The 27350-nt window shown below is 38.8% G+C and overlaps 1 protein-coding gene across 1 annotated transcript in view; it reads right to left on the reverse strand.

Annotated features, from left to right (window-relative positions):
• The window catches only part of ABCA4 (ATP binding cassette subfamily A member 4), a 62600-nt gene that overhangs the window by 31811 nt on the left and 3439 nt on the right, over nucleotides 1-27350 (reverse strand). The window contains exons 4-15 of the mRNA XM_005422132.2: nucleotides 24037-24176; nucleotides 21198-21325; nucleotides 16917-17114; nucleotides 14335-14424; nucleotides 13713-13953; nucleotides 12145-12284; nucleotides 10924-11040; nucleotides 9962-10159; nucleotides 6766-6971; nucleotides 5821-5997; nucleotides 3172-3394; nucleotides 1204-1425 (exon numbers count right to left, since the gene is read on the reverse strand). Of these exons, the coding sequence (XP_005422189.1) occupies nucleotides 1204-1425; nucleotides 3172-3394; nucleotides 5821-5997; nucleotides 6766-6971; nucleotides 9962-10159; nucleotides 10924-11040; nucleotides 12145-12284; nucleotides 13713-13953; nucleotides 14335-14424; nucleotides 16917-17114; nucleotides 21198-21325; nucleotides 24037-24176 (2080 nt within the window). The remainder of the gene's footprint in view (nucleotides 1-1203; nucleotides 1426-3171; nucleotides 3395-5820; nucleotides 5998-6765; nucleotides 6972-9961; nucleotides 10160-10923; nucleotides 11041-12144; nucleotides 12285-13712; nucleotides 13954-14334; nucleotides 14425-16916; nucleotides 17115-21197; nucleotides 21326-24036; nucleotides 24177-27350) is intronic.

Here is a 27350-nt window from a genome sequence, read left to right on the forward strand (position 1 = left end):
ACATGAGAAAAGTTGTTTCACTTTTATATTGGCCTGTAATGCTTAATTTTCTGCAATTCTAAGCAGTATTTAACTATAATAGACTGAATTCAACCTTGGCTGTACTTTCATTAACTACTAGGAAACTCTCAGAGATTGTTTTTTTTCTTCATTAATGGCTTTTTGGAAAATACTATAGGTGCATCTAGAAGTTTACAGGGTACACCTTTGATTATCTAGGTGAAACAAAGTATGTCCTGAGTGTATGAGGCAGGGCCACTATGAGCAACACGACAGAAAGTACACCAGATGATCAGGATATTGAAAACTACAACTGCTTCCCCTGTCATGTCTGCTAGCTGATTTTAACACAACAAACTAATAAACCAGTGGTTTATACTTCGTTTATAACTTTATACACTTAGTTAGAGCTTTGGAAATGTTTTGTTTTCTTTTTCCTTTTTCCTTATATTTCCTAGTGCAAGAAGAGAAGACAGTTCCTTTACCTATGCTGTTAGAATGCTCGGTAAAAATGGGGAGACTGGATTCAAAGCATCTGCTCTCCTTCCTGGCTCATTGGGCAACAGAAAATCAATCTGAGTAATTTTATAAGATCATGGCTCCATCCTAAAAAACAGCAAGAAATTTCCAGCCCCCCTGACTTGTAAAGTATCTTACCTAAAATGGAAAAGAACCAACAAGGAAGCACTGCATGGAGAGTGTCTACAACTCATTAGATGAAAGGTATTTCTCAGAACTTTGGCACTGGGGTTCAATTCCTAACTTTATGGTTCAGGTAAAGAAGGAATGTGAACCTGAGGTCTTCTTATGCTTATACACAGGGTGTTAAGTAGGTTATAGCACATGAGAAAGATAACTCTTCCTATTTTGTGAACTGCCTTCATATTTATTAAACATACCAGAAGTTAGATTTGACTTACAAGGAAATATTCAAAACATTTAAAACATTTTAGTATGCTAATTTCCTGGAATTCAAAACACAAAATAAATTTTATTGGCTTTTCTAAAAGCTATGAAGATATCTCTTGAACCAGGCCTGCTAAAGGCTTCCACACCTGCAATCCTTAATTATTTAAGAGAGACTTAGGGGTCTCCCTCCCTGAGTCAAAAAAGTCAAGAGGAAGAGGTGTGCAATACTTTGTGATGCATATATGGACTGTGAGAAGGGGAGCAGAGATGCCATGGAACCAGTGAAATGCTTACTGCCAGGATCTTCAGATTAGCAGTCAGACGGTCTTGCCAGACAAAGCAGACAATGTGGGGCAGGTACAAGGTGAAGTAGATGACTCCACTGCAGGCAGCTGCCAGATTTGCTTTGGAGAAGAAGGTGCTGAACAAGAAACACTGCATTATGGTGGCTGTGGTGAATGTCAGTAGGAATAGAAAGAACAGAAGTGGATTGCTATAATGTAGCACTTGTCCATGCTGCAAGCAAAAGGGAAACAGAAAAATTTACAAGTATTGCTGCTTTCTGCTAGCAGGAAAGGTCAGAATTGCTATCAACATGTAACAGATAAAGAGTAATAAGCCAGTCTTTCTTACCTGACTTCTAACTCTCCCAGGTATTAGTTTCAACAACTGAGTCCATTACAATAACAAATCCTTAATCTAACTTTAGCCCTGTTCTTGGATTGTGACTTCAGGTTAGTACAACAGAATGAACAAAATTCATAACCGACTGAAAACAAACATTCTGTCCCTGTCTTAACAAGTAAATGATTCCAAGCAAGATCTGCCCCCTTGGAAACTCATGCATTTTAAATAAAACTATTTGAAATATTACAATAAATTTTCATTTATCTCTTCACACCATCCCCTCAATCCACTTGCTTGATGTACAGAAAAGACAATGTAAGGAAGTGTTACAAAACACATCTTAAAAAACCCACAATAAAACCACAGGCAAATTATAAAGCTTCTGCACCTGGATGTTATTCAAACAGAAGCATATCACATCTGAGGAATCCAAATGCATTTTCTCAGAGATCCATGTGTATTAACTGACCCACTGGCTGAACTTTTATTGACCTGTCTTCATTAGAGCTTTTGTGGATTAAATGCTCTCTCTCTCAAGAAGAACAGGGACTCTTGCCAATTATTTATGTAGTCTTTAAAACCAATGTTGATACCTATTTATTAGGTCAATTTATATAATGCTCAAATAGGTCTTTCAGGCTATAAATAGGTCTCAGCATGGTTGCAACATCCCACTGGGCCTTAGAGACTGATTTCTTTATCAACAGGAATATAAGAATATATTTACAAAGGTGCCTCACACTGGCATAGTGAAATATGGGAAAGAAAGTGAATTACAGGTACAAGCACATTCCTCTGATATTAATTACCCTCTGATTTTTAATTAAATCAGTGTAGCAAATAAAGTGAGCTTTCTCTATCCACTCAAGCTGCAATGGAAACACCAGGAACTGCAACAACTCATCAGGACATGCTGGCAAGACAGAGCAGCTTGAACCCTAACTATGTATTTACATCAATCCAGCTCCCCACATGAGAAAAGATGCAAGGGCATTCTTCCTTATCAAAATGCTATACATTTATATGATAAAACATAGCAGCAAGCTCTTAATATAAAGCTTGGTTCTCAGGTAGTGGAGACAAAAGGTAGCCCTCAGAGACAACATCTGAACTGTCCTGAAAAGTTATAAAAATACAGTAATTCTGAATCACTGGAGCAAAAGGTGGATTTTCTTTTTTAGGTTTTCCTGAAAGTTCTGTCCTTGCAGTCTCTTTTTCCATTGAAATAGTTGCTCAGTTTCTAAGCAGACAAGCACTGGATATTAAAAATTAATGATAGGTACTGAATTACAAGATTAAAATTCTGCAAACTATTATCTCTTTGATTTAAAACAACACTTATTATTTATTGGGAGATCTGCATCTGCCTACAGAAAATACTATATACAGAGTACCCAGCCTGATGTATTTTTTATGATCCCACAATAAATCTTTACTAGTGCATTTATTGTTCTGTCTCTGCCAAGTGCTGATGCTGTTATGAGGTCTGCTTAGAAGAATGTGCCTGCTTTTGCTGTGAACAGAACAGGCCTCCCCCATTCACATCTCCCTGTCAATGGCTACTATTCCTTCTCAACAGCAAACTGGCATCAGGAGTGCAAACACAAGAGTGAGTTTGAGAGTAGCAATCCTTACCATAATCAGAGCTGTGAGGAGCAATGTGCTCACAGCCATCATGGAAAAGCTGTCTAGGAACCAAGTGCACCAAATCACGCCGTTGGTTATGCCCCTGTTCTTCATGGCCTCTTTCAGACGCATTTCTTTCTCCAGCACTATGCTCTTCACAGTCATGGAGACGGAATATATCCAAGCCAGCACCATGAAGATGGGAAAGGCGCGGTTTAAGGTGATCATGAAGCTACCAAAGCAAGAAGGAATAAATTAAATTTAGGTAAAACAGAGAAATATTAGATGAAAAGCAAAAAGGAAAAGGAGTGGGGAAGAGTGCATTAATGAAATACAGAACTGTAAAGTCTCAGTCCAAACATCAATAGAGTGTTACTAGTAAACCTCGCAAGCACCCTAAATATTAATAAAGTAATGGTTTCTGCATTCCCATGAGTCAGATGAATGTGATTTCTATTTTACAAAGAGGTTCTAAGGGTTATTGAAGGCTATAAAATATTTAGTGCCTCATGAAAATACATCTTTCTTCACAGTGAATTTCCATATGCTTTTACTATGATCTACAAAGAATATTTTAAGACATATGTTAAGGTTAACAATATGGGAGTGTCACTGTCTTTCTGCTCCAAAGATTCACTGACAAGAGAAATAAACAAATTAGTCATTAAAAGCATCATATGCTGCCAGCAAGGCTGCTGAAATTCATACAAACCATGAGTCAGGGTATTGGATCTAGCTGAGATAGAGTTAACTTTCCCCATAGCAGCCCTCACAGTGCTGGGCTTTGCATGGATAGCTAGAAAGGTGTTGAGAATGCACTAGTGTTTTGCCTGCTGCTGAGCAGTGCTGGCATAGCATCTGAGCTGTCTCTCCAGCATTCCCACTTCACCACTAGGCAGGGGGTAGGCAGAATTTTAGGAGGGGACACAACCACTACAACTGATCCAAACTGACCAAAGGGATATTCCATATTGTGTCTGCTCAGATATAAAATCTAAGGAAAAGGAGGAGAAAGTGGCGGGGGGGGGGGTATTTGATATTTACAATATTTGTCTTCCAAAGCAACTGCTATGCATGCTGAATCCCTGTTTCCCAGGAAACAGCTGGACATTACTGGATGGGAAATAGTGAATGAATCTTTGGGTTATTTTTTGGTTTAACTTTAGCAAAGAGCCTTATCTTGACCCATGAGTTCTTTTCCATCTTAATTTCTTCTCCCTTCTTGCTGAGGAAGAGGGTGATAGAGAGGCTTGGTGGGCACCTGGCATCCAGCCACAGCCAACTCACCACTGCCCTTGGCACGCAATGCAGGCTGAGCCAGAGTCAGTTTTCTATTAAGCATGCTATAGTTACAGGAGTTATTAAGCAAGGTCCTGTGCAGGACACAGTTTGTCAGCTGTGCTGTTTGTCTCTTCATTTTGCTGAGTCTGGGAATGTGTTAACATAAACAATGTCTCCCTGGCATTGATGGCCTTGCTGTGCCGGGGGAGTTATCTGGTGAAGAAGATGAGGGAATACATCTCCCTCTCCCTAGTTAGGATTGATGTGGATGGTTTTATTATTCAGGCTCCCAGGGTACTTGTTCATCCTTATGTGCGCTGTTTAATACTACTAATTAACACTGCTATGTATTATTGGGTTTATGGAATCCAGTGTTGATTGTTTAAAGGCCAAAAGCTCATAGTTGCTAAAGGCAAGGAGCAAAAAGTCTTCAGCTTCCTAAGTCTGAGCCCTACAGAACTACGTTTTTGCCATATGCTATCAAAGCTAAGCCAGTTTCAAAACAAAGGGAAAATCTTCACTTTTTCACCAAAAAATTCCTGAAAAGCAATCTTGTCTGGAGAAACAAACCCATGCTTTTGTCATATGGTTGGGGACACACTGAGTTTTGCCTGTGGATGGATAAATGTAACCAGCACTAGGCCAGGCACAGCACTGCCTGCAGGTTCCCATGAGGGTGCACTTGCCTCCCTTGAGCAGGATCTCTTCAGAGGCCATCACTGAGCTTGGATACCAAACCTGAACTGCATGTGGCCACTGCAGGCTTCAGAGAACTTTTGCACAGATGTGGTTTCTGCTTCTGCAATGTTCTCAGTGGAGAAGAACTAGACAGCAGGCTTGCCAGGGTGATGCTTTGTCAGACCAACACATAATGAGTGATGGGAATGACAGGTCAATCTATGTGTCTGCAACTTGCTTTTATCAAAAGTAGTAGCACTTGCCTGCACAGAGCACACAGACAGAACTATGAAAAGATTTCTTTAATGCCTTTTTTTTGAGAGAGAGAAAAGTATACCAGGACAGCTGCAATATCACAGACTGCAGCATTGGAGCAGGCACACCATGAACAGGGAAGAAAACTGGAAGAAAACTGCTGCTTTTAAGGCGCTGGTGTATTGAGTTCATTTAAGGCCTGGACACTGGATGAAACAAAGGCCAAGATCAGGATTACGGGTAGAATCTTGGCAAAGGTGGCTTGTGGAATCTGGGTTATGACAGGATAAGGAAAAAACCAAATTAATTCAGTTGTGTCTCAATTACTCTTGCATTTATACCTTAGGGCATTCATAACTTAGGGTTAATTCTGGTGCTTGAGAATCTTAAACCATCCAACAATCCAAGTATTCAACAGAATTAAGACAAACTGCTTTTACTCACACATCATCCACAAAACATGGATATGGCATTTGCTGCAGATAAATTCCCAATGGCACTTCAGTGCTGCTCTGGGTCTTTATAATCCCATGCTCAATCATGTCCTGGAGATATGCAAAGCCTCCCCAGATATAACGTAAGTCATCAACAGGATCAGCTCTTGGACCAGGATCCCAGTACCTCAAAAGAAAATTCACATGGAAATAATTTGGGTAAGCAGTGACTTTAGGGAAGGGGTTGTGGAGCAAATTAATTAACTGATTAATCATAGCAACTGAAATTGTAGGGACACTGCCTGGAGTTGTCTTTTCTAGACTTTGGTCTATCAAACCGTATTACTTAAGAAAGTGGAAGGCTCTTTTTTTTTCATTTTTCTCTGCACTGACTTGGAATACCAATTTTGGCCTAAAATGTACTTAAATTAGTCCCATAGCAGAATAAGTGAATAAGTGTTCTAGAATAGAAATAACTGTATTTGGAATTGCAACTACCAGATACCAATATATTCTTCTGTAGACAATCCTGAGAAATGATATCCCTTTAAGTGAGTCTATTTGGTGGGGACTTGAGGAGGAACAGCAGAGCTCTGCTGTCCAGGTGGAGGAGAGCTGAGTCACAATCCATGCAGGACTTTCTAGTCTGTCTTTCCCAATGGTGGGGCCATCTATAAACTGAAGCAGGTTACTGAACAGATTCTGAGCAGAATCATCCCTTTTCCTTGTATTCCTGCACCTACCCACTGCTTGGCTTGTCTCAAGAGTGATACCATTTATGTTAGTACCTGGTAACTGGAGATGGTAGTGCACTGCATGTGCTGCACTACACAATAACAATTAACAAATACAGCTGGGTTTTACATATGTATCCAACACAGGCTGCAACACCCTTATGTCTCTCATATTTATATTATGGCAGGCAAGAACTGAGAAACCACTATCAGGTAAATACCTGTCTTTGATTTTGTTTGTTTTCTCCACTGTGTCTATGTCCATTCGGATCTTGTATGTCACATGTGGTGGGAGACTGCTGGCTGTAGGTTCTAAGTCTGGAAAAACCACAGCAGCCCATAATTTGTTTTCCTCCAGCAGATAAAGGGCTTGACGAGTCAGCTGAGTTTCATCAAGATAACCTTCAAATTTATCCAAGGTCAAACACTACAAATAATTACAAAGAGAAAACTTCCATGGGATTAAAATACTAAGAGGTATACATTAAAGCAAACACCAGTGGTTGAAAATAGAAAAGGAAAGTAGGTTCAACTGAAACTGTTGTTATTTTCAGCTTTATGATGAAACTATTCAAAGTTGACTCTCTCCTCCCTTCTTCAGCCCAGGAAGTGCCTGAGTGAATACTAGACAGCTAAAGGATGACTGATCTGTAAGGAAAGAACATTGGCTGTGGACTTCAGATGAAAAGCACTTTGTCAAGTAAAGCACTAGGAAAAGTCAGAGCATACATTTAAATATAAATGTCTCTTAGGTATTTCAACGTTTATTCCTATGTAACAGCAGACAAGTAATTGATTTATCTAACTGGTCATATTACGTCCCTGCTGAATTCTGACACATGATTTACCTGCTGACTTAAGTTAACATGTAATTTTTATTGGCTATCTCAATTAAAAAAAAGTATTCTTTCTTAGTCTCTGTCATTACTACAAATTGTATTCTTATCAATGCATATACAAGACAAAAATTCTTCAAAACCTAAGTTCTCTATGTTCCTCCATTTAGGTCCTACTTAGCAGACATTGTAAAACACAGATTGTGAATGCTATAAACTCTAGCATTAGTTGTCTGTAAAAATACAGATTTATGTTCATATATTTAGCTTCTGCCCCTCAGAACTGGCAAAATATTAACAGAGAGTAGAAGTATTTAAACCCTGATTGACTGGAAAGATACTTACTGAATTCCTTTGCTTCATAAAATTCCAACAGGCTAACTTGTTTGATCTTATCTCCTCGATCATTTCTTGCAAGCCAATAATTAAAAATTAGTCTACATCAAAGGGCTCATACTGGTACTTGTTATTTAATCTTAAAGACTCCTTTACTTAACCTTTCCCTGTGAGAAATCATGCTATGTTTCCCTTAAAACTTGTACTATCACAGCTTAATGGGATCTATATGAAAATACATTTTCTAAATCACAACAGAACAGTGCTTAAATTGATAACACTATTTTGTGGCTTTATTCTTCCTAGTGTTTGTAGGTGTTCATTTTCCCTTTTGCTTCAGGAAACTAAAATATGTAAAATTTCATATCAGAAAGCAAAATAAGGCAGAAAACTTTGCATGACAGAAGAGAAAGAAAATCAGACCGATGGCTCATGTTGCATTAATTTTTTTGGGATACATTTATCCCACATGGTGTTAACTGAATTTAGGAATTCAGTTGAGTTCTTGCAAAAATGGCAGTGTGTGCAAAGCAAACCCCTCCTGTGGAACTGTGTCTTTGCAGGGTCTGGAGGATTATTTGTTGTTTCTTTATCAGGAGGAATTATTTTCAAGATACTTATTTCAGCTGCTGAAGAACTCAGACAGTTCTCCAGGGGAATCTGTGGGAATGATAGTGGCAAATGATAGTGACAGCAACTGAACCTGTCTAGATTTTCACTGCAGAACAGACAGTGCCTGGAGTGGGCTGAGGAGCAGCATAGGCTCTTATCCAGGGGTCCAGTAAAGGAAGCTGCAAGTGTTCAAAACACAAAACACAAATGCTTATAGATCTTCTCCATGAGTAGAGTGAAATCAAAGCTTGTATAAGAACATAGGGCAAGATGGGAGTGTTGCAATAATTGACAGAGTTTGAAAGTGAGAAGGTATTTTATATAGTAATCTACGAGCCAAAGCTAGAATTTATTTCTCTTAACATGAATTGAATTCAAAACAAAGGCTGTATGCTCTACCTAGGCTTTTCTTGTCCCCCAGTGAATTTGAACTCAGTTTGTGTCTTCATAAATCTCACTATATCAAAACTAATTTATCAACTACAAAGGGAAGAACAGGAAATTCTTGGGGTGGTGAGGAGAAGCAGCCACTGCATAATTTGTGGGATTCTCAGCTGAATCAGAGTTTGCAGCAGAGACCTGGAGTTGCCAAAGACAGGTGCTGGCAACACACTGTCCTTATTGCATACTATAGAGGTAAGGAGCAGACTATTCCCCAAAGGGAGGTATTTGTTGCCATTATGTCTGGCACAGAGGGAAAACATTCTCAAGTGCTTACAACTCTGTGTAAACAGCAGACTTTAAAGAATAAGCTCATTACAAAGAACATTAGGACACAAAGATCTATTACAGGTACAGTAACTGTTCTGATATTCCTGATGTTCCAGCACTGACCTGCTGCACACAATATATTTCGCCCAGTTTGACAAGAAATAATTCTGCTAACATGATACAAAAAGATCATCAAATGAATCAGCAGAGCTTTGTGCAAAGCCTTTATTGTTCCTTCTTGTACTAGCTGTAGGAAGGCAGATAAACTTTCGGTGCCTGCCTTCTTGATAGGGACAAATGGTCTTTTAGACTGAACTGGATTGAAATTAGGAGTTAGGCTTAATTTTGTTGCCTATAACTGGTACCAATTTTCTCTCAAAAATCCTCAGAAGGCACCACTGAAAACAACGTGCTAGAGAAGAGAGGTACAGATTGCAGGAAAGAGACAGACATCTTGTCAGAAGGGACCACAGAACAAGTGGAAACTCCCTCATTGGTTTCAATGGAATTTTGATCAGGTGCTTAAAAATCTGCAAGGGGACTTAGCAAAGAACTGTTTGTTCCTCTGCTCCTGACCTTGCTGAAATTAGTGACCTGCTGGTTATTAATACTTACAAAAATCCAATTCTTTGAAGTTTTGCATTCACTTTCTGCCTCTCAGCATTGAAATGTGTTCAAACATTCAACCAGCATTTTGAGTAAAGCATTTGAAGACCATCAAATTGAACTTTTTAAAATAATAAGTATTCATCTACTTGTGTCACTGTATTGTTCTAAATACATGGTTTTGATAATGAGATTCAACTTGAAACAAAAAAATATTTTATGATTTTAACTTTCTTGTCCACAGATCCCAGTACTGCCTAACTGGTTTAAAGATCTCCTCTACAACTACTCCCGGAAGGGGCAGGGCTAAATTTACCTCCAAATACCGACTGAGCAAACGCAGAACTTGGTCTACAGTGCTGAAGATGTTCCGCCAGTCAAAGTCCAGCATTCCCTTCTCCCGGCTCCTTGAAGAGCCATTGTGCAGAAAGTTGATGATTTGCTCTGCGGTGAAGCCTTCTGCACCCATCTGGCTGTTCAGGAAGTCCCTCACTGTAGGGTGCTTCAGAGAGTCCTGAAGAAAAATATGACAGCTTTGTCACAATGACTGTCTTTCCATGCCCTGTTTAGTTAGACAGGTTTCCATTTCCATAACTCTTTCAACACATGAACAAGGACAAAAAGGTACGCTAAAGAATCAATTTTACAAATGGGTTATTGCATAACTGGACGTGTGACCTGAAGAATGGATGAAAAGAAATTTTTCCTTGACTACTTATTGCATTATTTCCTTATAAGCAAGAGGATAAATGTTATAAATGTCTAATACAATATAGAAAAATGAGGAAACCAAATGTTTCTTTTCTAGTATGAACTGCTTTATAAACTTTAACTACAGGTAGTAATTGCAGCTGATCAAAGTCAAATCTAAATGATGCAGAAGTAAGCAATATCCCAAAATAAATTTCTGTCTGGCCCAGAAAAAGTATAGTCTTACTGCCTTCTTTGCCTATATAGAATTCAAGAAAATCAAGTTGTCTGTTCTTGAAAGACATTTTGGGGAGGCAGGGGGGCAGCAATTGCTGCCTTTGCTAAGAAATCATTAGTCAGATTCTTGACTGCCCAGATCTGAGTTTTTGCCACAGGGATGATGTGATGCATCTATGACTTGCCTTCAAACCAAGCCCAGCAGCCAACAGACTTAAAGGCCACAGCTTCCTTGCTGCAAAGGCTGTGCTTCTGGCCAAACCTTTCAAATTAATTGTCTTCTCCATGAATAAAAATAAAAGATGGTGAAAGGCTACTCTTACTGAGGATCTTTGATAATTTATAACATACACGGATCATGTTAATTTGCAGGCTGTTTTGAAAGAAGTACCACAGCTGAGGTCCTACTTCCTCCCAAGCTTTGGTCAACAATTGGAGGCGTTCAAGTTCCTCAAAAGTGAAGTTTGCCTGATGAAAAAAACAGCAGAAAAGAATGTTAGAAATCTAAGGAGATAGACAGAATATAAATTCTGTCTATGATCTATCCAGGATTTGGCAACAGGGGAACATCTAACTTAGACAGCTGTATTTTTTACCCTCAAAACTTATCCAACTTGTTAAAATAGCAGAAGATTTAATAACCATCAGAAAAAGAATCTCTGAAATCCAGACAGAATCAAATTCACTTAGGATAAAATTCTGTGGTATATGTAACGGAAAAACAATTGCACATTAAGCCTAGTTAATTTTAATTCCAATCAATACTCAGATTTTCAGTAGAATTATTTAGAATTTTTCCATTGACTATCTCTCTCCATTAAGAACTAAAAAGGAAGATGATGATGTGAATAGATGAATTAATGGAAGGCAGCTGTAAAAGACAGATATTCCCATAGCTATGTTATTAAGACCTGAAATGCTGAGCTGCTGTAAATCTGATGTTTTTCTGTGTGAAATCTGAGAAGCAGTTCTGTGCCTTGTACAGATCTCTGGAGTAGTGAATTGCTGGTTATGAGGTGGCCAAAACCTGGGTCTATGCAACCTTGATTAACTGCTCAGATTAATTTCACCCAACTTCAAGCATTTTGCTGAAGAGTCCAGGTTCCATCCTATTTTAATGAAGTGAAAATTCTTTATGCATTCAAAAGATAAAATAATAAACCATGATGTTGCTATTGGTTTGCAATATCTCAGTGTTAGTTCTCAATAAGCTTATCTAAGTCTCACAGTTGCTCCATTTAAATATTTACTGGCACAGAGCTGCTCATGTTCCTACCTCTGTAAAATAAATATTACTATACTTGCTGGTGTAAATGTGGAATCATGCCAACAAAAAACTGCTTGGGTGAGCTGGACAAACCATGCAGGATGGACCAAGATGGGATGAATCAGTGAAGACCTGTCTCCTGTTTTTTAAACAGAGTACCTGTCCTTCCTCTGAGGACCATCAGAACAAATGGAGTTTTGAGAAGAAAATCTGATTAGGCTCACTGTCACTGGTGACTGTTTTTCAAAAGATGTTTTTGGGATACAGTTTTTTAGAAATATACACTTTTGTATTTCAAAACTTACATTTTTTACAATTTCCCGTACAGAAGGTGAATCAGGAGCAAAGAGAATTTTTCCCATCAGCAGGGGCTTCACAGCATGCCAGGCTATTTTGGTTAAAGGGTTTGATTCCAAGTTCTGGATCAATGCATTACAAAAGGGTGCTAAAGACAGAAAGAAAGACAGTCTTTATGTAAAACCCTACTAAAATCCTATCACACATAACATCCTGCAGGGCTTTTTAGTGGCAGTGCAGAGAGTTTGAATCTGAATGAGTTAAAGTACATTCTGCAATGCAGAAGTACAATGACTGAATAGACAGAAAGACTATTAAGTAGATATTGGAGTTGTAAAATATGCTATGGAAATTGGAAAAGCAAACATAAATAACCATTTGAAATTTGCTGTTATTTACATGGTATTTCAAATGGAAGGAAACAAGACAGCTCAGAACTGACTGAGCAGTTTGAGCTTTATTTGCTCTACTCCTAATGACTTAGCTCCTTTGTATTGTAGCTGATACTAATACAAAGCTGATCCTGTGGGCTTAGATGTTGAACTCCGGAACAGTTCAGAATTGGATCCTACAATAATTTAAAATTAAACATTTTAATGTAAATATTTTTATCTTATCGCTACACTATGAAGTAATTAGTTTGCTTGGACAGCATTCAATTAATTTTTCCTGGTTGAAGAGAGGGAGTACTGGGCCTGTTTGGAAGTCTCAGGCATAAGTAGAGCCAAGTATTAACAGGAACAGTGAAAGGTAGGAGTCTCTGTAAGGAAAGTGCCCATCTGTACTTTGTCACCATGCAATCATATCTATCATAGCAGAAGGGACACAGAACTACCAGCTATAACATGAGTGGTAGCACAGAAAAAACTGCTGGTGAGCTCAGTGTAGAGAAAAACTAACTAGCAAACAGAAGGGGACATAATAAAAAGACAAAATAACAAATGGTAAAAAATTGGTTCTTCTTTGCATTATATCCTATTACAATAGGAGGAAATAAATAATGAGGAAATAAAAGCAACAAAAATTGGTAAATTCAAATATTTTCTATATAAAATGTAATCATACTGTAGAACATTACTGCTACAAAATAGATGTACTCTTATGCAGGAAAATAACAGCCACCATGTTTCAAATTGACTATTATTGGAATGGAGAGATTGTTAAATTCCTGTGCCCGAGGCCATCAAACAAGTTAGGGGAAAAAAAAAAGTTTAGAAAAATACTTTGGAGAAAAGGAATTCCAGAATGCCATACTGTCTTTTCCTGAACCTTCTTCAGGAACTTCTTGTTCTTCCATATAATAGAAGACAAAACAGAGGAACAGTCTTAATCATGATCATGCCTATGATTACGCCTTCCATATTAAAAACAAATAGGTATTCTTATCAGTTGTCAAGTCCTGGGCTTCTCTGCTTTCAGCTATGAATTAAGTATGGAGTAAAATAATTTCACCTGGCTCTAATTTCCTAAATTAACTGCTTTAAAATGTTATTTATAAAAGCAACATTCTATGCTAGTACTTGAACATAAGGTGCACCTGTCACGAGTTTCTTAATGGATTGGTGGGAAAACTTACTGGTTGTATTATCATAAAGATAACCAGATTTCTTCCTTGTTGAGTCAATCCCCAGGAAAGCTTTGTAGTTGTTATCTTCATACCAGTTGAAGGAAAGCACTCTGGATCCACCTCCTTCTGGGTAGCCACAGAAAAGATCTGACAGGGAACTCACCAAGTGGCCTAAGGATTCTGGCCTTCCATCTTGTAGAAATGGTTGCAGAACCCTCAAAAGGTCCTGAACACTTGGCTTCCTGGCCAGCTGCAGTAAGACAAGACTTGGTTAGTGGCAGCCCTCAAAGCAAGTAAGTATCTGGTGAGGTCGCAGTTGTGCCCAGATGGTAAAGTGTGAATGCAGTCTGAACCTCATCCTTTCCTCTTCTCTGCCCTGGTCACAGGCACCATTTTCACTTCTTGTTCTTTCATATCTTTTCTGAAGAAAAGAATACACTTCAGAATTGCCAATGCTTACAACTGCATTTATTTTACAATGAGAGAAGAATGAAATTTTTAAGGAATCAGCTCTTCCCCAAGTCTATTTTGTTTCTGGTAGAGCAGGTAACTGGAACATAAAAACAACAAAGGAAAAAGAGGACTATGAGCTATACAGAAAAGTGATGTAATCTATTATTAGACCACTTACCTTTTGCACTGCTTTGGAGACATTAGACAGCACCCTCCCCCAAGCCTTCAGATCAGCACCTGGTGAGTTTCTGTCCAACACAGTGGGAAGCTGTGAATACATTAAAAATAGGGACAACCTTCTACATGACAACAGTTAAAACAATGAGAAGAAAATCCAAATGGCATCTCTGTAGCTCAAATTCTTTGAGTTATTTGGAACAATATTTTATAAGCCTGTCTTATGGGGCCACAAATCCAGTACCCATGTGCAAGACACACAGAGGTCTGTGTGAATGTTCTTTCTAATACAAGGCTGAAACAAAATATATCTGGGGATTTGTTCTGTTCATCTAAGCCCACCATGAAAAAAGGTGCAAAAGTGGAGGATGTATGCAGTAACTGGGACATCTGAGAAGCTGCTTCTCACAGAGGCTATTCTTCCAGTGAGATTTACAGACTCTTAGTGACTTCCAAATTTAGCTAAGGTTTGATACAGAAGCCCGCATTTGCCATGGAGGTAAATAATTTGTAGAACTTTATACTTCGGAAACTTCCTGATTTTGGACAGACTGGTCCTCACTGTTTGTCAAACCTGAGAGAAACCATTACTTTCCCAGGCTTCTGCAGACTGACCAAACTGCCTTTTCAGTAGAAGTTAACATTTTATTTATCAATGACTTAAAAGAAACAGGTGACACCACGGTATGCTGTCACATACCACTTTGTTTGCATCACTGCATCCTTCTTTGTCAGCTGTCTAAAGAATCACATATGCACTTGGAGCTGGCACTCTTGAGGCTTTCTCAGGCATTTCCTCTGCTATTACAACAAAATACAAAGCTGGACTTGTAGATAGCTAGACTGTGATATTTATGAGACAAGCCCCTAAAAAGCCTTCCCCCAAAACACCTACACACCCTGCTGATTGCCTGCCATTCCCTTCAGTCAGTAGGTGGTTAAGAAAGCAGAAGACAGCTGCACTGTGTAGGTACCTGGCAGGGAGTCACAAAGGCAAGAGCTTTTATGGAAAGCTCATGTTAGCGTGTTCTGATCTGTCACTTGACATTCAGGCAGGAAGAATACATGCAGGGCTTCAAAATACACTTTTTCCTGTCTCCTGAGGGGAATCAGTCTGTGCAAAGATTATACAGGGTTCTTGGAGCACCTGCCTTAACCTGGTCTTTTTGAAACTCTGAGGAACAGGGATTGTAAACCTGTAAAAAAAGCTGGGCAGTACATTGTGAATATTCACTTGAAGTCCTCAAATACTGAAAATTTAGTTTAGAAAAACTGTAGTATTAATTCTCTGTGACTTCTGGCAAGCATAAGATATATGAAAACATTAGACAATATATTTTTAGGAATGGAAAACAGCGTCTCTCAGAAGCTGATGACAGATTCTTATCAGGGTTGGTAAAATCATATGGGCACAATGACTGACTATCAATGCTAAAATAATCTAACAGTGTTTTGCTGGTGTGTCAATTGCAGCTCCTGGCATCCTCTGTTCCCAGTTCTGGAAAATCAGAACTGAACAAAATCCATGTTAAATGCTGCACTGCTGTGGCAGAAGAGTCTGACCAATACTTCCTATGCAACTTGAGGAGTTTTTAATATATCCTGCCTGCTCCTATAAAGCAAACTGACAATGTGATGGTTTCATGACATTACATTAAAGGTGAAAAACAGTAAATTAAATTCAGCGTTGAAAAATGCAAAGCAAGATCATAGGGAAAACAAACATGAAAGATATGTACCCAGTGATGGACATTGAAGTTTGCTATCATGAGGAAAGAGACCTTGGAGCCTTTATTAATAGTTCTCTGAAAGCATCACCTCAGTGTGCAGAATACAAATTAAATACTAGAAAATGATGACATTTTATAATTATTTATTTGATATCATTAGTATTTTATTATATACTTTAAAGTCATATGTTTATACATATATATAGAGTGGCATAATATTGCCATACTAAACCAAGGCTGCAGAAGTGGTGAATTCATAGCAAGGTCACAGTAGAAACAGGAACACAAAGAAGGGCAAAGAAAATTAACAGGAGTAAGGAAAAGCTTCTATAGAAAGAGTGATGAAAGCCAGCACAACTTGCTAGTTTGGTTGGTTTGGGTTTTTTAAAAACGGCTCACATGGCTACACCAGCTCAAGCTGCACTGTGACTTGGACTGCAGTGTAACATTCTGTCATGCTGGACAGAGCAAAGACAGAATGGACTGCATTCAGTATTTCCAGAATCCTCATGATTCCCTATAGGTTTGCCACACACTGTTTTGCTACACAGACTGGAAAGACCAGATAATATTACAACACAAACTTTGATTTAAAAACTGCATTTGAATCTCTTAGTTCTGCTGTACTGTGAATTTCATCTATTTCATTCCAAAACATACTCAGAACTATCTGGTGTCCTGCTGGTGGTAGGTTAACAATCACACATCCATAACCTTACATTTGCAGGGGTAAATAAACTAAGACCATTTGGAAAATTGGCGATGTATTACAAAAAAATTCTTGAAGGGCAATGAAATATAAGGGGAAAAAAAAAAGACAACCTAAGGCAGGGTTAATTGTGTTAATACTTACCAGCCGGAATAGCTTAAAGAAATCAACATTTGCATACAAGGCATCTTCTACTCTTTGTAGACTGTCCTGGGACAGGGCACACATGGCCTTGTGTACAGAAGGGAGACCTCTTCGGCTGCTGAAGATAATAAAGCGGTCCAGGAGCACCTCACTGCAAGCAATGTCCTTCAGAGTCAAGCTAGGGACACCGTAGGCAAACTGCAAACACAACCAGTGTTTTACTTACTATTATGAAACTTGCATACTGTCAGGAAAAATTAAAAATTTATCAAAAGTGGACAGTTTGATATCAGCCCCTGCTAATTTTAATGAATGGCAGAGGGATGTGGTCAGCTGAAGCATCAACCCTTGAATCACTTTCACTTGATATTGTGCTAGATCACCTTGCCTTCAGACACATTTTTTGTCTTCTGTGACTTTCCTTTCACTGCAAAAGTCCCTGTGAGTCATCTTCCCTTCCTCACACCTAAGCACACCTGAAGCCATGCCACCCATCCTTGTGGCTAAGGAGGAATAGCTGCAGCTTGTTTGAAATTATTTTCCCAGCACCAAATGATGGCACTACATCACTCTACTTTTTATGTTCAGGTAAGTTATATTTTTGCTGTTACTTGCTCTAAGAAAAAAAGAAAAGGTCAATACCTCTCATTCTCAAGCTTGATTTCCCTCAGCATTCTATTTCAGTTATGACTATTTCACTGCAACACTTCCCACAGCCATTATTCACTGTCACTCTGCACAGGCACATAGCCAGGATTTACAAAGCCATTCTACATTAAATCACACCCATTTACTGATTACCACTTCTAACATAAACATGGAACAGAAAAAGCCCAAATTTTTTATCTTTAGTGTTCAACTAACGGGAACGCATTAGTTTACAGTTAAACCAATGTAAATGCAGAATAACTCTATAGAAACGAGTAGATTTACATGGGATTTACATTGTTGTTATGGAATCTTTGTAGTCTATGAATAAATTCTACTTACATTATAATATACAGAGTACATGAAAATATAATAAAAAGTAGCCCTGGAAATTGCTCATAAGCTAATGTTCCCATCCTCTGTCCATCTCCTTTCCCAGTGAAATTTAAGGAAAACACTGCTCAGAACACTGTGATGACTGTAAATGCATGCTGTGTTTGAGATGAACACAGACTTTCAGACAAGCAAGAACTATGCACTGACACAATATCATTAGACTAAATGAGTTTAATAAGAAATTATTAAATTTCTTATTAGAAATTGTCAAAATCTACCCAGGAAAATAATTTTCTTTAGAAAAATAATCTGCTGAGCATTCCAGTCTTTAAGACATATGGATTGAAAAAACACACCACACCTATCCCAGGTCAGACATAGATGTATATTTATTTCTTATCTAAGCAAATTAGGAAATTCATCATTATCAAAATTTTACGTGTGAAAACCATTGAACTTGATCTGCCATTACTGCCCTGAGCTTCAGCTTATGGAGCAGCAGTTGACAAAAAAAGAAAGGCCTCTGAATTACACACAGAATGTATTTTGGACTTATGATGCAAAAAAGGGATGTGAATTTCTAGAATTATCTGAAAGGCACTATCATCACTACAGCTCTAATGCTATAAAGGCATTGTTAACACAAGTTTGACAGTGTGGAGAAAGGCAGAATGCAAAAGAAGAAATTCAACTGACAGATCCAGCCTGTCTTGCAAAAAACCTCCAAAACCACACACCCCTGCCCTCCCTCAAATTGGAACATTTGAATTGGAATTAAGTTAGTTTATGTCAGTGAAAAAATTAGCATGTTTGCTGGGTCACATATGTCCTGGGGTTGTGTGTGGTAAGAACAGCATTTTTTAACCATACACGCTTCATCAGACAGGGTCTACTGCAATGAAACTGGGCTGCACAGGGAGGCAGCCTGGGAACCTTGATTTGACTTGTGAAATGAGGAAACAGTGACATTAACATCACTAAGAAGGATAAACACAGAAAGAAAAAAAAAGGAGTTGTTATTTACAAACTGTAACTGCATTTCAATAATGTTCATGAACAGATGGAATTAGAAAAACATCAAACCTCCGCCCTTCCAATTTTTCCGGTAGGCTGTGCTGCTGCCAATCTTTCCTGAACTTCTTATTGTTGTGCTTTAACATCAGTTTCTTATCTTTATCTTAGAATTACTCAAAAAAACAGGCTCTCAGAGGGAAACTTCAATACTTTTTTTTTTAATCAATGTGTCACTGTTTAGCCAAAGCTGGCAAGATGAAGTCCAAATTATTTTTTCAGCTAGTTGTCTGTTTGATCAGGTTTAGCTTGCAGCTCTGTGTGTCATTTCCTGACTCCCAGGCGGCTCAGACCTAGATCTCCAGCCAGCTGTTGGCAACAGTCAGGCTTTTGTAAACAAGTTGCTTTCAGGTTGATCAGCTCAGTGCCATCAGCAGCAGGGGGAAGGGGTGTACAGAAATAAGCAGGCTAACAGAGGGCAGAGCAGCATGAAGAACTGGAGATGAACTATTACAGTTGAGGATTAAGACAACCATAGATCTAGGGTCGAGTCATGGCTCTGAAACTTCCACCTCAACCATGCAGAAGTCCACCCCAAGCAACTTGCTTATCAAGAAGGGCTATTGGAATGAAGCAAATTATGTCCCACAGAAAATGCAGTGTTACCGAAAATAATTCTCTTGCTGTGTCTTTAAAATTGTGATATTGGTTTTTCACCGGCATCATTTTCACCTGAAAGAAGTATTCACAGCACTTTCTTTCCTCATAGCTGTAAATCAGCTCTGGTGAGATGATCTTGCATCCCTGTAATTACTGCTAACAAGGAAACTGCATAGAGGGCAGCAAAAGTGGTATTTAACACCAGATCTCCTCCAGCTTCCTCTAACCAATGCTCAATTTCTTTAATTTCCAGCATAAAGAGAACTACATCTCTTTCTACATCAGCACAGAAAACACAGCAGAAAGACACCACATTCCAGCAGGTTTCAATAATTCTTTTTTTGGTGATGATGTTGAAAACTTCAGTCCTGCATACACTGGCAAGCAGAATTTTTAGCAGGAGATGAATGAATGCCACTGGGGAGCTAATAGAGTCTAACACAGCAGCACTCAGTTCTCCTGACACAGCAGACCTCTGGTGCAGAAGAGGTATGGGATTAATAGGAAAACAGAAACCCAGCAGGATATCTGTATATATTCTCCTTGTCACAAGCAGCAAGGAAGCAAATTTTCAACATCTCAGCTGACATGGAAGTGTGAAAATGCATAGGATGTATCAATTTACACTGGCTTTGGTATGATCTTGTGGTATTGCTTTATGATAAAGTGAGGACAGGGGAGGGTTTCCCCAGGTACCAATCAAGAATTCAGCAAATAAGTAATTTGGCTACTGGTCACACCAACTGGAACCTGTGATGCACAAAAGGAACTGCATGCAAGGTCATGAATGCCCTCCTTCTTTCTGCCCACACACAGTCTTAGAATTTGCATTTTATGTGGCAGAGAAACAGAGGAATTGTGTCTTTCAGCCTCAATTATTCACTTGCTTCCACCCACACTAATGCAGCGTAGAAATTGTTCCAGAATTCCAATTCAGCAACATTCATTCATTAATGGAGCATTCCTCAGAGAGCTCCCAGCCATCATGCAGCAGCATATACAGCATGTACATGCAGAAACAGAGACAGCCTGGACTTGGTCAAACATAGTTCCCTGCTTAGCTGCTTCAGGAGGGATTTGACCTGCACTTTTCACTCTGAATTTTCTCAGCAGATCTATTTTTCAATCAGAATCTAAGAAACTGGGTCTGTTTCTCCCCTTCCACCTATTTATGTGAGACAATACCAAAAAGCTACCATGCTGACATTAGGGCAGAGAATTTAAATTATATTTTAAGAACCTCCAGTAGTTCTTCTGTCATCAGGACTATTACCTCAAAAGGATGAACAGCTTCCTTATGTTTTTGAGTCAAGTCTTCAGTCATGGGGATGGATGCAGTACTTACCAGTACTGTTTCTTGATGCTCATTATTTGGGTGCAACAACAGGATTTTGCTGTTTATTTAATGATTTGTTAATATTTAATGTATACTCAAAATGTTTCTTAAAGACAAACCAAACTTCTCTTCCTCTAGATTCAAAAAAACCAAACGGATAAATTGTACAAATGGCCCATAAGGCATCAGTTATTCTGGGCCCAAGGCCTTCACTGAGGCTACTTTGCACATACAGCCAGGAGATTGGTTCCTCACAGATAAAGACCTGGGAGCTGTTAAACTCTACCCACCTGTTCAGGGCGCACTTGAGCATTAATAAGCTGGTAAACAACAAAATCTGTGAGGCCAACATTTTCTAGCAAGAAGGAAGTGAGGGTCTCCCCATCTTTCAAAATGTCAAGAATTCGTATTCCTCTTCCTGGATGAAAAAAGAATGTGGAGATCAGTGAGATACCAAACAAAGGAAGTTAAAGAACAGCTCATATCCTGGCTTAAACCTGCAAAAAGAATGTGCTTTGGCTCTTATATCTAGTCGTGACTAAATGGGGCTAAAATTATTTTTGCAATTCAAAATCATTTTAATCCTTTGTTGGGAAATGATAATCAGAAAATGCTGAGTGTTCTGGCTCTGCATATCTGATCTCTCAAAGATTTTTCAGACTAGGGCTACAGCAATGGACACATTAAAAGCAGCACTGACTGCATTTGAAAGTGTCAGATTTTTTCTGATGTAATGCTTTATTTTAAAGGTTCAGATTCAAGTATGCTACTGTTCTTAGTGTCCTTTCTTCTGAGCCTTGCATAAATAACTTCAGTCAACCCTTTACATTTACACTAATTTATCACTGTTGGCAATCAATTTTAGTTAGTTAACCTTATTCTCTAGAATTGCAAATGTGACCCTTGAAAATCTTTCATGAGAAAAAACTCCATTTCTTTGGAGAAGCAAAAAGTGTAGCTTATGCTTCATATTAAACTAGATTAACAAGTCCTCTTCAGGCAAACCAGTGAGACCACCCACTGTTAAATTAGACAAATGTAAGAGGCCACCAATTTCCCTGCTACTGTCTGTAACAATACCCAAAATACTGCTGTTCCTAAAGTCAAACAGTTCCATCTTTTAAAACTTATCTCTGTTACAAATCTTATCAGTGAGAACTCTGCCTCAGCATGGTGCAAGAGAAAAGCTTGGAAACTTAATGTTGTTCATGTTCATCAAATATTTATTGTAACTTTACTAAATTATACCTTTATTAAAGGTGCCTCACACAGCATCCACAGACTTTGGTAAAGAATGCTTGAATAGCTGTACTTTTCCAAGTCTTTAGAACAGGCAATGGAAACTGACAGGAGCAGTGTGTATCCTACTGACATAGGGAATGTAACTAGACATTTCTGATAAACATGCACTCCATTCTGTGAGCTGAGTCTTATCAGAGTTTGCCAACTAACTTCCACAATTCCATCTGCACTAAGCATATTCTGGCCTGAGGCTACAGGGTCTGAGAACTTCTTCATTTGTTTCTCCACATATTTATTCAAGCAGTAAACACTGAAAACAATAGCAGGGGCCTGTCCCTCATATTCTTACTGATGCCTTTCCTGGCATCCAGGCAGGTGTGGAGGAAAAAGCCACCCCCAAGAAAACATCTCATCAAAAGTGTCAGAGCAAAGGGAGACTGGGACAAGGAAGGAGGACTCAAGAGGCAGGTCTGATTTCAGGAATCAGAAGAAGGGGCAATCACAACTCTGGCATTGCAATTTTTTCCTTGCTCAACATTGCAGCTATTCGATTAAGATTGTTACTTAAAAGCAATAGTAGTGAGCTGTAAACACAGACAGCTTAAATAGCCAATCTTTCAGTAACTTTTGCTGCATGAAGAAAGATGGTAATTCATGTTTTATTTAAGCTTCAAGTTAAGCTTCAGAACTGACTTTTTTACTGTGTTATATAATAGGAAATTCCAAATTTCTATCTTTTTTTTAAGTAAAACACATTTAAAACCTCCACAGATTCCACAGATTCTGAAGGAGCATTAGCATTACATGTTAAAAGATTCGTGGGAATGTACTCTATATTTCATGAGTAAAGTTGATATGGGATGCAAAGGCAGCTTCCTAAACCCTGGGGTGTGGCCCCTTAGCAATACACAGCAAACCCATGGCATGACATGCTTTTCCTCCCCTCTAAATAATCAGGTTTGATTTCTATGGCTGGGTACAAACAACAGCTCAGATTATACTTGAGTTCTTGTTTACATTCTGGGGAATTTGGTTGTCTCACTGTTGTTTACAAGGAGATAATCCCTTTTTTACTTCTAGTTATAAACCTCTGATAGGATAGTGGACCATGTGTATCAGATGGTTTATACACATTCTGTTAAAAATATATGGAGAGTGACTAATTTTAATAAGAATGCTATTCCTGTGACTAAGGATTTGAGAATGGGACAGATCAATTCACAAAGCCAGACCATTTTTAAACCTTTAGTTTTAGGAGCACCTTTTCAAATTCTATACTTCAAGTCCAAAAATTTTACAATTATACCATTCCCTATTTTCCCCAGGACTGTGTTTTGAGTTTGGCAAGTTGCTTTAAATAAAAATTAATGCAATGAATTTGCAATTCTGTTTATAAGTGTTCAGTGCTTTCTAAACATATCATGAAGAGTTTCCTTCTTCACTGTTTCAAACCTTTTTTAGCTAACACTGTGACAAAGTACCTCTAAGCACCTCTCTGGGCTATGCTCCTGGCATATATTCAGACGTGTTCCTAATTTTCCATTCCTCTGCATCTTCCAGTGAACTTTCTCACTGCTTCTGCTTTTACTTTAATTATAATTAATGACATTCCTTAAGCCATGTTTTACTTTGTGTGGTGAAATATCCATGCTTTTTGAGTTTTGTCTACTGTTATTTAAGATGATTGTAAAAGGAGATGACTGCCTCTCTCCTTTCCTTTAAATTACAGGTGTCTGTCACTTAACAGATTTTAACTTACCCTAACAGTAAGCAGAGCAACAGCTACATGTGAAATATATTATAATGCTGCCAGCCTCCAAAGTAACTACTATCCAACTCTCAGAAGGAAAAATTAAATAGTCTAAAGGATATAAACACAACAATTACCTGCAATTCTTTCGGGATTAGTTCTCATTGTTTCCATAAACTGAGTCATAATGATCAGTTCGTCCCAGATTCTTCCAAGGTCATGGATTTCAGGGGTTTCCAGTAAAAGCTCCTGAGCATCTTTATATATCCTTGCAAGGCTGAAAGGAGAAATAATGAAGAAACAGTAATTTAAGAGTGATGACTCTTGAGAACCGTTCAAGTCAAAAAAACCCCAAAACCAAACAAATGAAAGAGAAGAGAAAAGAAAGAAAAGAAAAGAAAAGAAAAGAAAAGAAAAGAAAAGAAAAGAAAAGAAAAGAAAAGAAAAGAAAAGAAAAGAAAAGAAAAGAAAAGAAAAGAAAAGAAAAGAAAAGAAAAGAAAAGAAAAGAAAAGAAAAGAAAAGAAAAGAAAAGAAAAGAAAAGAAAAGAAAAGAAAAGAAAAGAAAAGAAAAGAAAAGAAAAGAAAAAGAAAAGGAAAGAAAAGGAAAGAAAAGGAAAGAAAAGGAAAGAGAAAAGTTGACTGTCTGTATTAGGGAGGAGGAAAAAAATAAGTTGTTTTATCCTCAGTTTCAGGTAGTCTGGGGTTCAGTTAGATTTGAAAGTCCACAGAAGTTTTAAGAGGGCTATTGGTGTTGCAGAAGATTGGCCATTCATACATTTTTTCATTAGCCATGCTGGTCCTTCTGGGGACACAGGACCTTCCCCAGACAGCTTGTATCTCACAGCTATAGTGCAAATCTGCCCTGGCTCTAGCCCAGGCCCAGCTCCAGCAGTTGAATGGGGCACTCTGGGCACATGCTCAGCCTAGCAAGTGACATGGAATCATTCACAAACAGAAACATCCTTCACCTCACACATCAGTCCCCTCCAATTTGTTAGGTCCCTTCAGAATATTTCTTCTAGGAGGAGCAGGAAAACACAAGTAACAAATAGTCACAGGCAGCAGTTCAGCTACTGGTTCTGGGTTAGAACATGCAGATCAAGCAAGGATGCAACCAGACCCTCTGTTTACGAACAAGCATAAGAAATTCTGACAATCAGGTAAGGCCATTACACTTCTTCAACAGTATTATGTTTTTGCATGCATGCAATAGTGTATCTTAGTCCCCATGACTCATTTTAGCTTAAAGAAAACAACAAACAGGAAGGACCAAATTATTTCAGAGAACACAATGAATTTACTTCTGCTGTAGTGCACTGGATTCACTGGGACTGACATAGTGACAGTTTGCTCTGTAACAAGCAACCTAGAAAAGCTAGAATGCACAGAAACCAGAACCCTCTAGCTTCACTGTGTGTTTGACTGTACCCCACCAAAAATGTTCAGCTGACTATTTTAAATCCTGTTCACCAGGAACAAAAGGTCAAATGGTAAGTTAAGTCCACATTACAGACTTTCACATGACAGGGGCTTCAGTGGCCTTCACATTATTAGCTCACAAATTTTAATCATTGGATGCTCCAAAGTGGACTCTGCAACAGGGAGATTTGAAGCATTTTTTTATATTTAGGCTGACAGGTTTTTTTCACTCTAAGAGTCCTTGTCTGCTATACTTTCTTTCATGACTCAGCTGTAATGAACAATGCAATAAAACACTCCCACAGTCCTTTTTCAGTAATTGTCTGGAAATCTCCCATCCTCCTATTTTGCAAACAAGCTTAGTATCTGAAGGTTATTCTCGGGGTCAGCGGTTTGTTCTCTGCCCCGAGGTGAGTCGGGGGAACGGCCCCAGGCTCTGAAGAATGAGACTGGACTCTCTGGAGTTCAATCTTCGGATTGTTTATTGTATCTTATCTATAGAATTTTCTCCCTGCCAGACAGAGGTCTGACCAGCAAGGCAGCCACAACACTCTCCGCCCGCTCCCAAGGCTGCGTCGTCTTTTATACTACAAATCATGTGTATCATATTTACCTTTACTTTCCAATACCTATCACCCATGTTAGACAGTGCACCTCTATTCTAAACCAATCCCCAAGTGCCAACATCACAGCAGAAGACAGAGAACAAGAAGAAGAAAGAAGGACGAGACACGCCCTGTTCCCTCCATCTTGTCCCTATTACCCTTATCCCAAAATTTTTAAAACTTATATTTTCACCCTGTGTACACCTTGTAAAAACACCCTTTAAACCTGTGTGACCTTCCAGCCCTCATACCAAACTGGCAGTTCATTTGCAGGATCAAAGTCCAGCCACGAAGTGTTCCGGGCATCATGCCAAGATCTCCGAGCCCCCCAATGGGGTTTCGGCTCTCAACGTGGTCTCGGGAGACTCCTGACATCCGAAGTGATGTGCAGAGTTCCCACACCAGTCAAAGGCACTAAGAGATAGTGACAAATGCATGTTTGAATGTCCTGCTACTGAGGAGGATTTCAGAATCTGTCAGATACCTCAAGCAGGTGTTCAGTGTCTGTCCTCCTGAGGTTTTAAATGAAGTGTTGGAGGCAGTGGCTAGTACACAGTGCCAAGTAATCCATTTTCTATATTAGGTATGTTCCGTCTTCCCCGAGGCGGTGCTGCCCTTTTATACTATAAACTACGTACATCATATTTACTTTTATTTCCCAAAACCTATCACCTATGTTAGACAGTGCATTTCTACTCTAAACCAATCCCCAAGTGCCAACATCACAGCAGAAGATGGAGAACAAGAAGAAGAAAGAAGGACGAGACACACCCTGCTCCCTCCATCTTGTCCCCATTACCCTTATACCAAAAATCTCAAAACTTATATTTTCACCCTGTGTGCACCCTGTAAATACACCCTTTAAACCTGTGTGACCTTCCAATTCTCATACAAAGGTGGCAAGTCGTTTACAGGATCAAAATCCAGCCACCAAGTGTTCCAGGCATCGTGCCAAGATCTCCAAGCCCCCTGATGGGGTCTCTGCCCTCGAGGTGGTCTTGGGAGGCTCCGTACATCCAAAGTGATGTGCTGAGTTCCCACAGTTATGTGCTGATTAAGCCTCACAAGTATATAGCCAAAACAGGTAAATGCCATAAGAAGTGGCAGTGCAGGTTCTTATTTGCTGCTACTTCATCAGAGCTCTCATTCAGAAGGGACAACTCTAGTGATGACAAAAGAAGGCTAAGGGATTCCATGCTCTTTTATCGAAAAGGTTTGTCCCAAGACATTCAGTAAGCAGGTTCTTACAGATTTTATTAAATGAACATGTGTGCCCTAGAGACTTGCACTAAAGTCTCTCTCTAAAAGGCCTAAACCTACCATTGTGAGCTCTGTTTCAACTTTGTTGACCATTTTTAGCATGAAACCAAAGTGCTAAAACTGAAAATTTTGTCTTCCACTGTTTGCACACTGGTATACTATTATA

This window comes from Geospiza fortis, unplaced genomic scaffold, assembly GCF_000277835.1.
Source record: "Geospiza fortis unplaced genomic scaffold, GeoFor_1.0 scaffold403, whole genome shotgun sequence".
Lineage (NCBI taxonomy): Eukaryota > Metazoa > Chordata > Aves > Passeriformes > Thraupidae > Geospiza > Geospiza fortis.